The sequence below is a fragment of the Pyrgilauda ruficollis genome, unplaced genomic scaffold, assembly GCF_017590135.1.
Source record: "Pyrgilauda ruficollis isolate IOZ18807 unplaced genomic scaffold, ASM1759013v1 scaffold1, whole genome shotgun sequence".
NCBI lineage: Eukaryota > Metazoa > Chordata > Aves > Passeriformes > Passeridae > Pyrgilauda > Pyrgilauda ruficollis.
In genome coordinates this window covers 18,601,560-18,616,820 of record NW_024508100.1, presented here as the reverse complement: position 1 = coordinate 18,616,820, position 15,261 = coordinate 18,601,560, and the positions used below count along the sequence as shown (strand labels likewise).

The window sequence follows — 15,261 nt, the reverse complement described above, 5'->3', positions numbered from 1 at the left end:
ACCGACTCAGTGGGCATTCTGTGGCTTGTAGCACTAATACAGACCACATTAAGGTGACATTTGAATGATAATTTATCACACCTTACCACTCCAAACTAAATGTATTCAGGGTGGCAGATTGCAGCTTATGAGTTTCAGACTGGAAATTATGAAAAGCCTTACTGGAAGGGTAGTGCAGCATGCAGCACTGCAGTGTGTTACAGACTGGTGTCTCTCCATCCTTGAAAGCCTCCCAGACACTAGAAAATCAATTGCCCTGCTACCCTGAGGTTAACTTTCTGCTCAGAGGAGAGCTTTGAAGGTCTTTTGAAAAGAAGACTTAGAGAGGATGCCACACAACTCCTTTTGCAGAAAATCAGTCATCACTTCAGTCCATTTAGTCTTCCAGCAGAACATTTTATTCTCATTAAGGACAAGGAAATATCAACCAACAACTCAATTAACATAACACAGATCAAACAAGCCCTGTTAAGCATTTTCTACTTAACATGTGAAAAAAGAGTCTAAAGATATCTGATGTGTCCAAACCGTTCACATTAAAACTTGAGCTCATCCTTTAGCATAAGCTCAGCTGATGTTGCTTCTGTGTATAGCAAAAGGTGGAAATAATTTAAGTTACCAGAACAGCTGTGTTTAACAAGTACTGAAGCACTGGAGTTTAAACTGCATTTACTGGTGTGCTATTAAACTGCTTTCCTTGCATCTCTTCAGAGTCTTAGGCAGACTTGCAGAAAGCCACAGCAGAAAAACGAACTTCCCCTTTTTCACGCTCTGTAAATTGTCTGCAGATCTTAGCAGAATCCTAGGGGATGAAAAGATACAGCTGCTTAGACTAACCAAATACACTTCCTGTAGAGAACAAGCCTTTGCAGTTCCTCTCTGAGTCCCACCACCTAAGTTGCATAATCTTACAGCACCAGTTAATAAATACACTGAACAGGTATCTAGCTCTTAGGGACAATACCTTTGGTAGTCACAAACTTAGAAGATTTAAGCACAGATTTGTACAACAACTAGGTACAGCTGCTATACACCACATGCAGACTTCTCACCTCTTTATAAGGCTTTTTATAAGCCTTGTTTTCAGGGAAACAAGCAGCAAGGGAAACAAGCAATGACTTACCTTCAACAGCAAGTCATCCGAGCTCGTGCCATGGTTTACAGGAAATGGCATACGGCCATCTGTGAAAGAATTAGCAGAACTGAGCATAGTAGACCCAAACAAGTATGATGATACTGGGGAAGTCAAAACAAATTGTCAATAGTCTGAGTGAGATGGAAACAGTGCTCTCAGCCACACCAGTGACAATATGTTTTAGGCCTTCAGTGTAACCCACCATCAGTTAAAATCTTCAGATTAAGATACAAATTGTGTTTTGACACTGAGAGCCTCAGCAAACAGTTTAACTAGCTCAAAGTATCATGCTTGAGCCCCCAGCACCGCTGTGCAGTGTGAAGTCCAGTCCAAACACAGTTCATAGGACCTTACCCAATTCATACAGGTGTCCATCCACGTTGACAAAAAGGATGAAATGGAAGTTCACACTGTTGTCCTCAACCTTAGGAGACACCATCAGATATATTTGTTAGACTGAAGCTAGTACTGCACACCCAATTTGTGACTACAGAACAAACTTCAACAAGAAAGCAAAGGACTGAAAACTCAAGTTCAGCAGAAGAGGTCTGTGGCAAGACTTTTACAAGGTCAAGCACCAGAAATTCTAATGTAAAATGATATTTTACAACTGGGCCTTGATCCAAATTTCAATCCACATTGGAGGAAGAAATCCTGAGCAAGCATTCATCTATGAGTCACTCATTTCTCCTTCCTCATGAACTGTAACAGCTATCTGACAGACTAAACATAAGTGTTGCTCTGCCACCTTCATTAAACATTTTCCCAAGATTTTACACATACACATCTTACCCGACACTGTCCTTCTTGCGCAACAGAGTTGTGGACTTCTTGTATAGCCTTAAGAGAAAGCAGGTACAGGTTACTACATCTTTAAGTGCTCACAACTGCCAGCAGTTTGTGGAGTTCATATACCTTATTATTTGCCAAATGCTTAGCTCTTTCTTCAGGAGACAAATCAGCTGTTTCATCAAGAAACTTCTTCAGGGCAGACCCCTCCTCTGCACAAGATGATCAAACACTTTATTCAGTATAGGTAAAAAACATCAGTCATAGTTTAGATGCAGCCCACAGAAATCAATGCTTTTTGCACTAATTACAAGTCATTGCATTCAGCCTGTAACTATCTCCAGTATAAGCACATTGTAACTACCACTTAAAGTAAGCTACTAACACAGAAGATATTACACAAGATACAACATTACACAGAAGATATCTACACAAACAACCAGAATTGTTTCAGGGAGGAGTGCTTCACTGTACTCTGGATGCTCGTTTTGGAAATCATTTTCAAATAGGATTTAGCTTTTCTCATTTCCCTACTGCACATTTGGCAAAAATGTTCAATCCTCTTTTGAAGAAATTCAAGAAAGGTACCAGCTGTAAGGACACATAACTAACAGAATATGGGTAGATGAAATTGTCTCACTACCTTCAAATGAAAGCAGCACTTGCTAACTTTGGTTTGCCAGAATATAAATTAGTGCAGTACTAAGATACATAGAAGATGTGCTGAGCACATAAAAGATATGCTGCATCATTGCTTCACTCATCAAGAGTGTTACTCGCGTGAATCCTTTTTAAGAACAAAGCAAAACTATGCTTAAATGCTCACTGTGACTTCCACATTTTCCTTTGTATAAAAAGGAATCCCACACCATAGAACGGGTCCGAGTTCTCTTAGAATAACGGTAGTTGTATTTTGCAGATCTAGTCTCTGAACAACAAAAGAATCTTTCTCTATAGTAAAGAAACCATCAAGAACCTTACGTTGGTACGAAAAATCTCCTTACAAACCCTTATCTATACAACCCCTCCAGCAAAAAGAAAACATGTTTTAGACTGATTTACAGGCTACTCTGAGCACATCGATTTACATTAGACATAAGCAGCATGAAGAACTCCATCTCATCTATTGACATCAAGCTTAATGTCAATAACTACTTCTGAACATGGTGCCTCCTAATTACAGATAGACTTTGGTCAGTGCTGCTAAGTGCCCTTTTCCTCTTGCATTGCTTACTATGACAATACCTCTGCAGCTAGCAGACAGGAGTCAATGCACATTCCCTCCTGTGTTTCAGGCACTCCACATGCCCCTCTCCCACAGCTGGAAGATCCACTTACCAACTAAAACAGTACAGGATGCCTTAACTTGGCTTGCATGAAAGCAAGCTCTCTTCCAACAGCCCATATCCATTCAATCTGCTGTCAGAAAAATAGAAATTCAAGCACTTCAGAACATTCACACTCACCAAGTTTCAATTTGTCTTTGTTATTAGCAACTGCATGTATCAGACCAATTGTCCCACAGGAGTTACTGACGGTCTGCTTCAGGAAATACACTTTAGAACTGATCTCCTGGTCCTTTATTTTCTCAGTCTGCTGCTTCCTGAAGTTTTCATGCTGTAAACACATAAATGTTTTAGGCATTTCATCACAGTCCTATCCTTGTATTGTGCACTGGACAAGTAAGTTGTTGTACAGGAGACTCAGTATCAGGACTGGACAAAAATTTATTCAGAAAGTCATCTTTGTGGCACCAGCAAAGCACCATATGCCTAAACTGGATTCAGGCCAACACTTAATGGACTGACTACCTGCATGATTCAGTCATATCCAAAGGCACTGCTCTTCTCCGTCTGTGCCATACATTGAAAATAGCTTGGGGTGGGAAAAAATATAATGGATAGGCTCTTGTATATCCTCTCTCAGTTGCTTCAGTCCATTGAACAAGGCTATTCAGCAAGTCTCTACAATAGGCCTTTAGATTTGCCTTCATGAGCCCCTCCCCATCAGAACAATGTACAAACAACTGCAAAAGCCATCACTATTGGAAAGTTGTAATCCTTCTTTTTAAGAACCTGTTAATTGAATTTGATTTCATCTCATTCACTTCCTTAGCATCAAGCCAACTGAATATATTAAAGAAGCAATGTAGGCCTCTCTAGATCCAATGATTCAGCATGGTAATGGAATTGTATTCCTCATACTCAAGATCACTCATGTTTTTTCCCATCAGCCTGATATACAAAGCAAAAATCTCACAGGAACATTGGGATGGAATGAGAGCCCTTGTTTGGTCGCTCGGCTCAGCTGAGGCTATTTGGAGGCTGGGACCAAGCGTAACACCGTGCCAGTGCCAAGCCCCATCCACGCCCAACCATCTGATGCCTGGATGGATGGCAGCGGCGCTCCAGACAGCGGCCAGCGCTACCCTGCCGGGAGGGACACCCACCTGCTCCGTGAGCGGGAACAGCAGCAGCAGCGCGCAGGCCGGGGTCGGCACGGCGCGCAGTGCCTCATCCTCGAAGCCCAGCACGTCCACGAAGCGCCAGCCAGGACCCACCCCGAGGCGGGACAGCACCTGCACGGGGCACAGAGAGCGGGTGGCCCGGCCGCGCCACGCCCGTCCCCGCGGGGCGCGGCCGCCCCAGCCCCGCCGCGCCACCTGCCGGCCGCGCCCGCCCCGAGGAGCCCGGGCTCAGCGCCGCTCCGCAGGTGCGGCCGCGCCCCGCGCAGCGGAGCCGCTCCGCGCCCCGGCGGGGCGGGATGCCGAGGGACGGAGGCAGGAGCCGCTCCACGTCCCGGCGGGGCGGGATGCCGAGGGACGGAGGCAGGAGCCGCTCCGCGCCCCGGTGGAGCGGGATGCCGAGGGACGGAGGGAGGCGCCGTTCCGCAGGTGCGGGCGCGCCCCGCGCAGCGGTACCGCCACCGCGGCTGGCGCTCCCCGGCAGGGCGGGATGCCGAGGGATGGAGGGGGAAGAGCCGGCGCCCTCCCGCCCGCGGCGGTCCTCCGGCGGCGGCAACTCACTTTGTTCAGCATCTGGAAGACAATGCGGGGGGGAGGGGGAAGCGTGAGTGCCGGTGAGAGACGCTGTCCCACCACCCGCTCCGCAGCCCCAGCCCTGTCCCCGCCGGCCCTCGCGCACCTCGGGGTTGATCTCCATCGGCTGCCAGGCCATGGCTGCAGGGCGGCGGGAGCCGGGAAGAAGGCAGGCTGTGCCCCACGCACGACGATGTCCCCCGCGGCAGTTCCGCTGCCGAGCCGCTGGCGACGCTGGGACGCGGAGCCGCCCACCCGGCTCTTATATAGGGGCGGGCTGGCCCACTCGGCGCGGCGGCGGGGGGAGAGGGAGGAGCAGGGCCCGGCCGAGGCGGGGGGGCGCGGGGCCGAGGGGCCCGGGCCGGTGCCGGTGAGGGGGAGCCCGGCCGGGGCCGCGGGGCCGGGTCACGCCGCCTCCGCGGGACCGGGGTGCGGCCGGGGGGACCCCGGCCCCCTGACGTTGGCGTGGAGAAAGTGCTGGAAGCGAGCCGGCAGCGTGGGCAGGCGGCTGGCATCACCCTGGGCAACAGGTTTCTCCTCCACCGTCAGCCCAGCCCCTGGGCTCCCGAAAGCCCATGTCTACATTTGTGTGCCTAGCCGCTCCTAAGCATCAGACCCTGTTCGGTGTATGTTGCGTAAAGTGTACAATGGTTTTGATACTCAACAAAATCATTAAACACTTATTTTTAAATTTCCAGTATCATTAATCTGACATGAAAGTCTCCTGTGTGCTGATTGTATCTCTGCATTTAGACCAACCCCTGAACCAGTCCAGTGAAGCTGGTTAAAAAATAGCGGGCTTTTTATCTTTTATTCATGACCTGACAGTTTCTGTGCACAATGTCTTTGGACTAGAACATGTCTGAACAAGGAAACAAAACCAACCTGCTCAAAATACTGGGAATCACGTGGACTCCCAACAGCTTTTCAGATTTTACTGGTAAACAGCCTGATGGGAGCCTTGTGGATAAGCGAGATGCTTCACAGTTGTCTTTCAAACAATGCATATACTGAACAAAAGAGTCAGCTGAATGTCTGCAGTCTGTTTGGTTTTGATGACTTTCTTCCTTTGGTTTTTCACTGTGTTTCAGAACAATTTGAGCCCCAGCACAGCAAAATTTCTAAGTGCCTGCCTCATTTCAAGCACATTTAAATTAACTTAACAGATCTATTGCACTGTGATTTAGTGGAGAATCATTCACATCAGGTGGCTGCACACATGCGTTTTTGAATTGAAACCTACTCACCAACATTACTCAGTTTACTGTGAACTCCTTGGGAAAAAAGCCTAGAGTAAATCTTTGAAATGTGGCCATAAAGGGTTCAAGATGCAGTCTCACACTACCTCTACCTGTAACAAGACTTAGTGAAGAAAAAAACAGGATAGCAAGGCAGGTTTTGTATTTTGTGGCCAAAGCTGAGATGTTTCCAGACAGGATAAGGCCTTGAGCAACCTTGTCTGATCTTTTAGCTGGTTGTGCCTGGAGCAGGAGGTTGGTCTACAGATATCCTGAGAACCCTTCCTGAAGTACCCCATGATCCTGTGATTTAGTCTATCACAGTAAAGAGAAAAGCAGTACACACTGTTCAAAACTAAAGATTTCTGGGGAGGACAGGGGAAAGTTTCACAGTAAATCACAGTACCATTATTTCTGCTTTTTCCCCCCTTTACTGTAGCTGAAAACAGTCTTTGATGCCTACAAGCAAGTCAAAATTGGCCCAAAATATTAACTCCGTATATGATATCTTTTACTATCTTTCCTTTTATGATGAACTCTGAATGCACTGTAAGATGCAAGGATATCAAAGCAACTGGAATGAACAAGTCCAATGTTAATGGTCCCTGACAGATATGTAGGAGTCTGCATGCAGCTTCTCTTAGAGGATAGCAGAACACTCGTCTTGCAGCCTACAAAAGAGAAGGCTAAAAAAGGCAAGAAAATCCTATTTCTAAATTGTGCAGCAGCAAATGGTGGTTATGACTCCAGCCTGCCTAAGCAATGGCAGTGCTTAGATCCCTAGGTTAGCCATCCCTGCGATGGCTCCTGTGTCTAGGCTGTTGAGGAGACTGCAAACAGTTGTGCAAGTGTAATTTCAGGCTCTGCATGCCATGTGCAGCATGCAGGAAGTGATAGCTGTGGAAGAATCTGTCAAATCTATCAATACACTAAACAGTAAGTGTAACAACATCAAACTTCTAAAACTGCTAATGTTGCATAAAGATGCCTACAGAAAGACACGTAAGAAGTGAGCACTGTGTCATATGCAGTCCCCATCCACCTCACTGCAAAGATGAAGGAAGCCTTTAGACCATCTTTCTTCAGGGAAGAAGATAGGTGTGCCTAACACATTTAGTCCAATTAATTTCCATTACTGCAAAAACATTAATACTCACCAGGAAAAGTGACTGGACATACTTGTGAACTTTCTGCACTGTCCAAATGTAATAATAGTACTCGTGGTGTTCAACACTGTTCACAGTGTTAAGGTTTTGCTCAGATGTTTAAACTAGAAACTTCCTGGACAGAGGAATCTTTGCTGTATATATGATCTTTTGGCAGATTGCTTTCTCTTAGGACTTGGTGTCAGGATTTACCTTTTCACCATATTCCAGTTGAAGGTCTACATAAGAACCAGATCTATAATTAGGGCCTGTTCCTGAGTTCAGAGGATCTCCAAACAAAAGTACCTATAACAAGTAGGGTAGTAAAGGAGGCAAAGCTGGCCTTAGACAATGCAGAACTCCCAAAATGGAAGCTGAGGCTGTATCCTTTAGAAAACAATTTTCCTATTGTCCTGCCAAAATCCAAGCCCCAAGGCAGTCCAAGTCCACATCTTCTGCAGTGTCCTCACCTGCCTAGCAAACATCTCAGACATGTGCTTTTCTTCATTTTCTTATAATGACTCATGTCCCAAAAGAAAATTTCCAAACCCATTCCTAGAAACCTCCTTAATTCCCTACTCCCTGCCTTCAAAACAAACTATTATTGTCCATAGCTGGTAGCCCAGGCAGCAAGATGCAGGTGCCTGGCTGCGCAGGTGCTGGAGCCACAGGATTTACTACATGTCACCCTTCGCCTGGTGACTGCACATTGGCATTTACCCTTCCACGAGTAGAAGGTGTTTGAGATAACTGTGCTGACTTACTGTAAGTACCTCCACTGCCTTGGGGGTAAATCCTGCTTGAGGTAAATTCTGGCTGAGGTAAATCCTGCAGTTAGCTTAGTTTTACCATAGGGATGTGCTAGAGAGGGACTGATTTACACACAAATGCAGCATCCTTGCATGTGGATGGATCAATGTTGATGCAGTGCCATGCTCCCTTTGGCTTGCCTCCTGCTGCAGCACTGGCCCTGAAGCTGGAAACTTTGTGGTTCTCAACCCTAGCTCTAATGGCAGCTCTGGGCTGAAGCTGTGGCCTAGAGAGAAAGGTGTGGAGGGAACAAATGTGTCCCTGGAATGGTAGGATTATGCTGCCCTAAATCCTTATCCTAACCCAGATCCAAAACACAGCATTATGGCAGGCGCTATGGAGAAAACTAATTTCATCCCAGCCAGAGCCTGTACACTGTGTCACAAGGTATCAAACATAATACACATCTGAGGCCCCTGCAGGGACAGTGGGTGTCAGGGATCTGTGTAAGGCTGTAACATCCCCCCTTCTCTTCTGGTAAATTGTCCGGAGTACTGCAGCAATTCCTGCATGAGAGTGCCCCAGCCTTTAATTAGAAGATCAGAGGGATCAATAGGCCAAGCAATTGAGTGCTTTTATAGAGGGCCTGGGTCCATGAAAGATTTGAGCAGGAAGAGAGACATTTGTTTGTATCAGAATTGCATCCAGGTTAATTTAAGTACTTATGTGAGGAGTCTTGGTGACTGCAAGTCATGCAGCCCAGCATGTGGGGAAGTCTAAGTCCAGTCGCTTCTCAGCACCTGGCTGTCAGCTGCTGCTCTCCAGGTCCATGGACCAACAGCTCTGGGCTGGAACATCTCAACTGTCAAGCAGGAGACTTGCAAATGAAAGAAATTCAAAGCAGCCTAGAGCTGAGTTGGGAATGGGGAAAAAAAAAAAAAAACTAAGTCTGGCTTTACTTAATGTAAAGGTTGGAAAATGTATGTTCTTGTATTCCCTTGTCCACAAGACAAGGACAAAACAAGAAGCATATGTTTTTTCCAGGAAATGGAATAATTAAGGGCTTCTGAGGTGGAGACATACTGAAGGATGTGAACTCTGGGTCTGACCTGAGATGAAGACCAGCTGGAGAGGGGTAACAGAAGCAATGCAGATAAAAGCGTCAGGCTGATGAAGGTGGCTGCTCTGCCAAGGACTGCCTTTGTGTGTATTGACTGCTAGCAGTGACTGTGCAATTGCTCTGAACTACAGCCAAGTCCACCAGCAGGTAAAGAATGTGTTCTACAGAATGCAAGAGCTCTTCTGGAAGTCTGTAGGTGGAAGTGTTAAAGTACTGAAATGTAGCTTTGAAGGCTTGCCTTGAGAGCCTCAGTTCTAAAGAGTGCAGTCATGGTTTCCTTGATTTCAGACCTGTCTGGCAGGATGCTGATGATTCTTCACTTCATTCCTCTGAAAAATTGCATCCACAAAACAATGATGGTGTATATCAGAAGCACATCAACAGCATGCTTTGTTTCACGGTAGAAGTAGGACAAACAGTGGGACAAACTTCTTCCTCTTTTCACAAAGAATGGTAGGAGGGACATCATTGTTGACAAGGGTCTCTTAATTTCCAATGAAATTATATTCTGTCTGGCTATGAAAGATATGAAAGCTTGCAAGCCTTGTCTCAATGGATAAGAAAGACCGTATACTGGCACCTGGGCAATCAGCATCTGTCTCCTTTCCCTCAAATGCTTTCTTTGCTGATGTAAGCCATCTGTCCTTTTTCCTTGATAGGCAGGAAGAAACCATCTTTCTAGTCCTGTAGAAGAGAACAGTCCCTGCTTCCTTCCTCTTTGTTTTGTTGACCTAAACATTCTTAGGATTAGTGCTTTCATCTAGAGATGTAAAATATACATTTCAAGAGGACCTCATTATGTGTAACGATTTAGCATAATACATGTAATAGCTAATAATAATGAATTTTAATTTTGGTGTAATACTTGGATGATCTGTGATTAGGACTTGCATACCTACTTACATTTTCATCCAGAGAATGTTTTCCTCAGATTAACAGGCACAAAATGAAACAAGATGAGCCATGTGATTTTAAACTACCAGTTGTGAGAAACACAAATAACAGCACTTGATTCTTGTAATACGCTCCCTAGTACAGCACTGTGCCTCTTTCCAAGCACTGTGTTGTATCAGGCCATCCTGGAGTGACCCCAGTTTGCTTCTCCCCTGCAATCTTCAGTTTCTTCAGCAAAGATAGCAAAGCCTATCCTTAGATTTGTTTCTGAATGCTCAACAGCCATACAATAACACCCAAAAAGCATGAATCTCTCCCTGAGCTCTGGGACTGCTGGAAGAACTTACTTTAGACAGGATGAGTTTCTTGTGAAACAAAATAAAAAGCTGCTTCAAATCAGCTCAGGAGCACCAGCCACTTCCAAGCTGGAGGAGAGTAGCAGAAAACAAGGAGAGATGAGAAATGTCAATCAGTGGAAAGGATATCAAGTCGTTGACTCGGTAGTACTTTTACAGTAGTAGAGATGCACTTCCTCAGGCTTATGGGGTGCTGGGGGAAAGACACAGGCCACCTCCCAAATACCTCTTTATGTCAGCAGTCTCCAACCTCTAGAATTAAACCTTTTCAGGGAAAGGACAGAATATACACCTTAAAGAGCTGCTCACTGTATCCAGTGTATTGTCACCTGCACTCTCTTTACATGCTAGTGTAGCTTTGGTGTTTCTGGGGGAAATGTGAGGAGAAAATGAAGAAATTAGCTAGCCTGTTTTTGGATGAAAAATGGAGAAGTATGGCTCTACCAGAAGGGAATAGCAAGGCTTTTTGTGTCTGTTGAAGAAAAAAGAAAAAGGGGCTTGTCCAGCTTGCATGACAACAGAGGCACCTGTAGACAAGAACTCTCATGTGCAGGGGGTTTACTGTGAAAACTTGTAACTACTCCAAGTCAGCAAAACAAACCATCTTACACTATGTCCTGGATATCAACTATCTTCTTTTGGGGAGAAGGAAAAGCAGACTGATAGTGATGGGCAGATGTAAAAGGCTTTTTATCCTGTCTTTTTTATGCAAATAGAGATCTTAAGCAGAATTTAAAGTAGCTGACAACTGAAATCAGTGAACAACAAAGCCACTTCATGAAAATACATAAATAAATAAATAATAAAAATCCCCAAACCCCCATGTTTGGTTTTTTTTTTTTCAGAATCCTGAAAGATGGTTGCTTTTTCCACATAGCTGGCATGGTCCTGTATTCTTGTATCTTATGAACAGTCTTCTGGTCAACTGTCTCCATCTGATCTTTATGGATATATTCACCCTCACTTACAGAAATTCTGAAATAAGTTGTGCTCAGCTTAACATGCTCTCTAAAATCTTCACTCGCATAACAAAAATGTCCTGGGTAGTACAAGCTACCCTGAACTCCTACACATCAACAAGGATGGATGCAGCACAGTATTTACACTAACTTGTGCCAAAGGATTTGCTGCCTAATCTGCATGCGCACATTCTTGAGAAGTGTGGGGATTTTGTTTTTAATTAGAGAAATGCTCTGATCTAAAGCTTTAGCTGCAGACAATCTGTGAGATGTTCAAGCATGGTTCTTCTCTTGGAGCTACCTCACCTGGAGAGTGATGTTGGCACAGAGCTGCTGTCAGTCCAGTGAGTGGAACCAAGATCTTGGGGTCCCTGGATTGCCATGAGTCTGCCCTGAGCCTGCCTAGCTAGTCCTCTCCTGAAGTGGGCTGCATGGGAAAGATCTTCTGCATCTGAGACAGTGTCAAACTATCTCTTTTTAATCACTTCTAAGGCATACCTTAGAGTTCCCAGCCTCTACATATACTTGGTGTGCAGGCCTGGCAGGGTAGTGACTCAGAAGTGACTCAGAGCAGCACAGCTTTGACTCTCTCACTGTGACCATGACAGATAAGAAGCCTCACAGATCTGAGCTGCTCTTGCTTCTCCCTCCTGTAACAGCATATGAAACATTAAATGCATCCCTTAGTCATGCTAGCAGATTGCGGTTTTTAGGCAACAAGATCTCCAAAGTCTTTCCTGTACCAATTCTGGTGTTAATTATAAATAACAGTAGTTATTCATTTGTATTTACAAGTCAAGGCTTTGATTTCAAAATGTGTAAGAATTAAGACTTAACCTTACATTAATAGCCACTCTCCTGAAGTACATCTGGCAGAACATATCCTTTTGGTTAAGTTATAATGCTGACACAAAGTGTTTTACACGTGGTGACCACCCAGAGTCTTGCTAATGCAGAACAGTTGTCCTGTACATGCTGCTCGTACCAGCTGGGCCATGCAGCAGCGCAGGGGCCCAGCTGCTCTGACACTGCTGGGGATGTCACTGGTGGAAGGGTATTAGGCTTGGCTCAAGTGCAGGCAATTAACATTAAAAACACAGTGAAACAAATCCAGTTGGGAAACATCAGCCCTTCCAAGCTGCCTTTGACCCAGTCATTCTTAGAACCTAGTACTACAGTGCCTCCTGTGCATCTTCAGATGCTGCTCTCAGAGCACCAGCTGTGCAGAGAAAGGGAGGATTTTTTCCCTCTCTGTTTCAGGAATTTTTTCACACTACACAAGGAGGAGAGTATTTCCAAATGTCCAACTTTAGAGAAGTGTTTAGACAGTGTTCGTCACTGACAGAGAAACTTGTTTTCTGAAGATCAGTTTAACAAGTGCTGTTTTGAATTGTTTACCCAAAGCACAGGTTGGTATGAAAAACACCACCATTTGGACCTTGTGCCATACTGTCTCAGTGGAGGAGTTTAGCTTATGAGTATGCATGCTGCAAAAAATCCCTGTCTCAGTGGAGAAAAGTATTTAGATTGTGAGGGAAACTACACTATGGATCAGAAAAACAATGGGACTCTATCACATTCTACAGCTGCAAATATAAACGCAAAACATGCTGCTCTCTCCTCTGTATGTTTATACACGTAGGGCAAAATTCCCATTGAGTGCATTTGCAGCCTGGGCTTTTCTAGCTGTATTTAGGACATTAGGCACTGGACTTTTGTCTCTCTTGTTTCAGAGACAAAGCACTGGCCTTCTGCTGTTAGCAAACCTAGCGTTTCCAACTTTATCTTAGCTTTCTGTACCTCTTAACATGTAATAGTGGATGTGAGTGTGTGTATATACGCATAACACAGACTCATAGAATTCTAGAATGATTTGGGTTGGGAGAGACCCTAAAGATCATCTAGTAAGGATAACAGAATAATATAATATCCTGAGTTGGAAGAAGCCCACAAGGATCATCAGCATCTAGCTCCTGGCCCTGCACAGGACAGCCCCAGCAATCACACCATGTGTCTGAGAACATTTTTCAAATAATTCTGGAACTCTGTCAGGCTTGGTGGTGTCTTGGTGGATCTCTGGGGAGCCTGTTCTAGTGCCCAACCACCCTCTGGGTGAAGAGCCTTTTCCTAAGATCCAGCTTAAACCTCCCCTGACACAGCTTTGTGCTGTTTCTTTAAGTTCTGACACTGGTCACATTAGAGAAGAGATCAGTGTCTGCCCCTCCTCTTCCCCTCATGAGGAAGTTGTAGATTGCAATGAAGTCTCCCCTCACTGTCCTCCTCTCCAGGCTGAACAGACCAAGTGCCCTCAGGTGCTCTTGTATGGCTCCCCCTCACGACCCTTCACCAATCTTCACAGCCCTCCTCTGGACACTCTCTAACAGCTTTAGATCCATCTTGTTATTGTGGTGCCCAAAACTGCACACAATATTCAAGGTGAGGCTGCCCCAGTGCAGAGCAGAGCAAGACAATCCCCTCCCTTGGCTGGCTGGTGATGCTGTGCCTGATGCCCCACAGGACAGGGTTGTCCCTCCTGGCTGCCAGGGCACTGCTGGCTCATGATCACCTTTCCAGTGACCAGGACACAGAGGTCTCTTTCCAAGGTGCTACTTGCCAGCATCTCACTCCCTAGTTTGTATGTATAACCCAGGTGCAGAATCCATCACTTCCCCCGGTGAAATTTCATACAGTTGGTGATTGCCCAGCCCTCTAATGTGTCGAGGTCTCTCTGCAGGACCACTCTACCTTCCAGGGAGTCAACACAATTTAGTCCTGTTGGTAAACTTACTTTACTTTCAGGTCCTACATCCAAGTCAATGATAAGGATGTTGAAGAGCACTGGCCCTAAACTAGAGCCCTGTGGAACCCAACTAGTGACAGGTCCCGAGTCTGATGTCATCCCATTCACTAAAACCCTTTGTGCTTGATGCATTAACCAGTTGCTCACCCATGTGTTTATCCAGCTGTATGCTAAACATTTTGTCAGAAGGATACTTCAGAGACAGTATGGAAAGCTTTACTGAAATCCAAAAAGGTTACATAACTGGCTTCCCTTGATAACCTAGGTGAGTTAACTTGTCATAAAAGAAAATGAAGTTAGTGAAACAGGACTGTTACCTGATGAAACCATGCTGGCTGTGACCAATGACCATGTTGTCCTTCAAGTGTTTTTTAATAACTCCCAGAATAATTTTCTGCATAATTTTACCAGGCACTGAAGTAAGAATGACAGATCTTAGTCCCTAGGGTCATCCTTCTTGCCCTTCTTGAAAACTGGAACAACATTTGCCAGCTTGCAGTCAACTGTGACCTCTCCGGATTTCCAAGACTATTCAAAAGTCTTTGAGAGAGCTCTCAAACCCCTGCCATGGGCAGCGACACCTGCAACTATACCAGGCAGGTTTCTCAAAGCCCCATATATAGCATGAGGCCATTCTGGCGTGAATCATGACTTTCCTGACAGCTTCCCAGGGAGTTGGACTGATCATCATCCTTGGCTGCCTGTTGGGCAGAATCTGCAGCGAAGTTCTTCCAGGGAAAGCTCCAAGATGCCAGAGCAGCAGGCCTGAAACACAGCAGCTGCTGGCAATGGAGAGGTGTTTTCCTAAAACTTCCAAGCTGTGCTTTATTTTGTGCTGTTTGAACAACAAAACAGTTGTAGTCTCAAATGCAACCTACATTGCAAAATCTCTGTTGTATTCCTATTTCTCAGTTGTAGGAAAATATTGGTGATCATATGTTTCAGCTCCCATCCAGGCTATAGCTCCCATTTTAAGCAGCCAAGGCAAGAAAATCTAACTAGATGTCAGCTTTGAAAGTGTGACTTATTCTCTTTATT

General features: G+C 45.3%; 1 protein-coding gene across 1 annotated transcript; it reads right to left on the bottom strand.

Annotated features, from left to right (window-relative positions):
* Nucleotides 1-375: 375 nt before the first annotated feature.
* UCHL1 (ubiquitin C-terminal hydrolase L1) lies at nucleotides 376-5,200 on the bottom strand. Its single transcript, XM_041459150.1, has 9 exons — nucleotides 5,068-5,200; nucleotides 4,950-4,961; nucleotides 4,374-4,502; nucleotides 3,391-3,541; nucleotides 2,051-2,136; nucleotides 1,928-1,975; nucleotides 1,490-1,559; nucleotides 1,124-1,182; nucleotides 376-802 (listed from the first exon to the last, which is right to left on the bottom strand). Exons 1-9 carry the CDS (start codon nucleotides 5,098-5,100, stop codon nucleotides 716-718), a joined length of 675 nt encoding a protein of 224 aa, XP_041315084.1. The 5' UTR covers nucleotides 5,101-5,200; the 3' UTR covers nucleotides 376-715.
* Nucleotides 5,201-15,261: the final 10,061 nt, after the last annotated feature.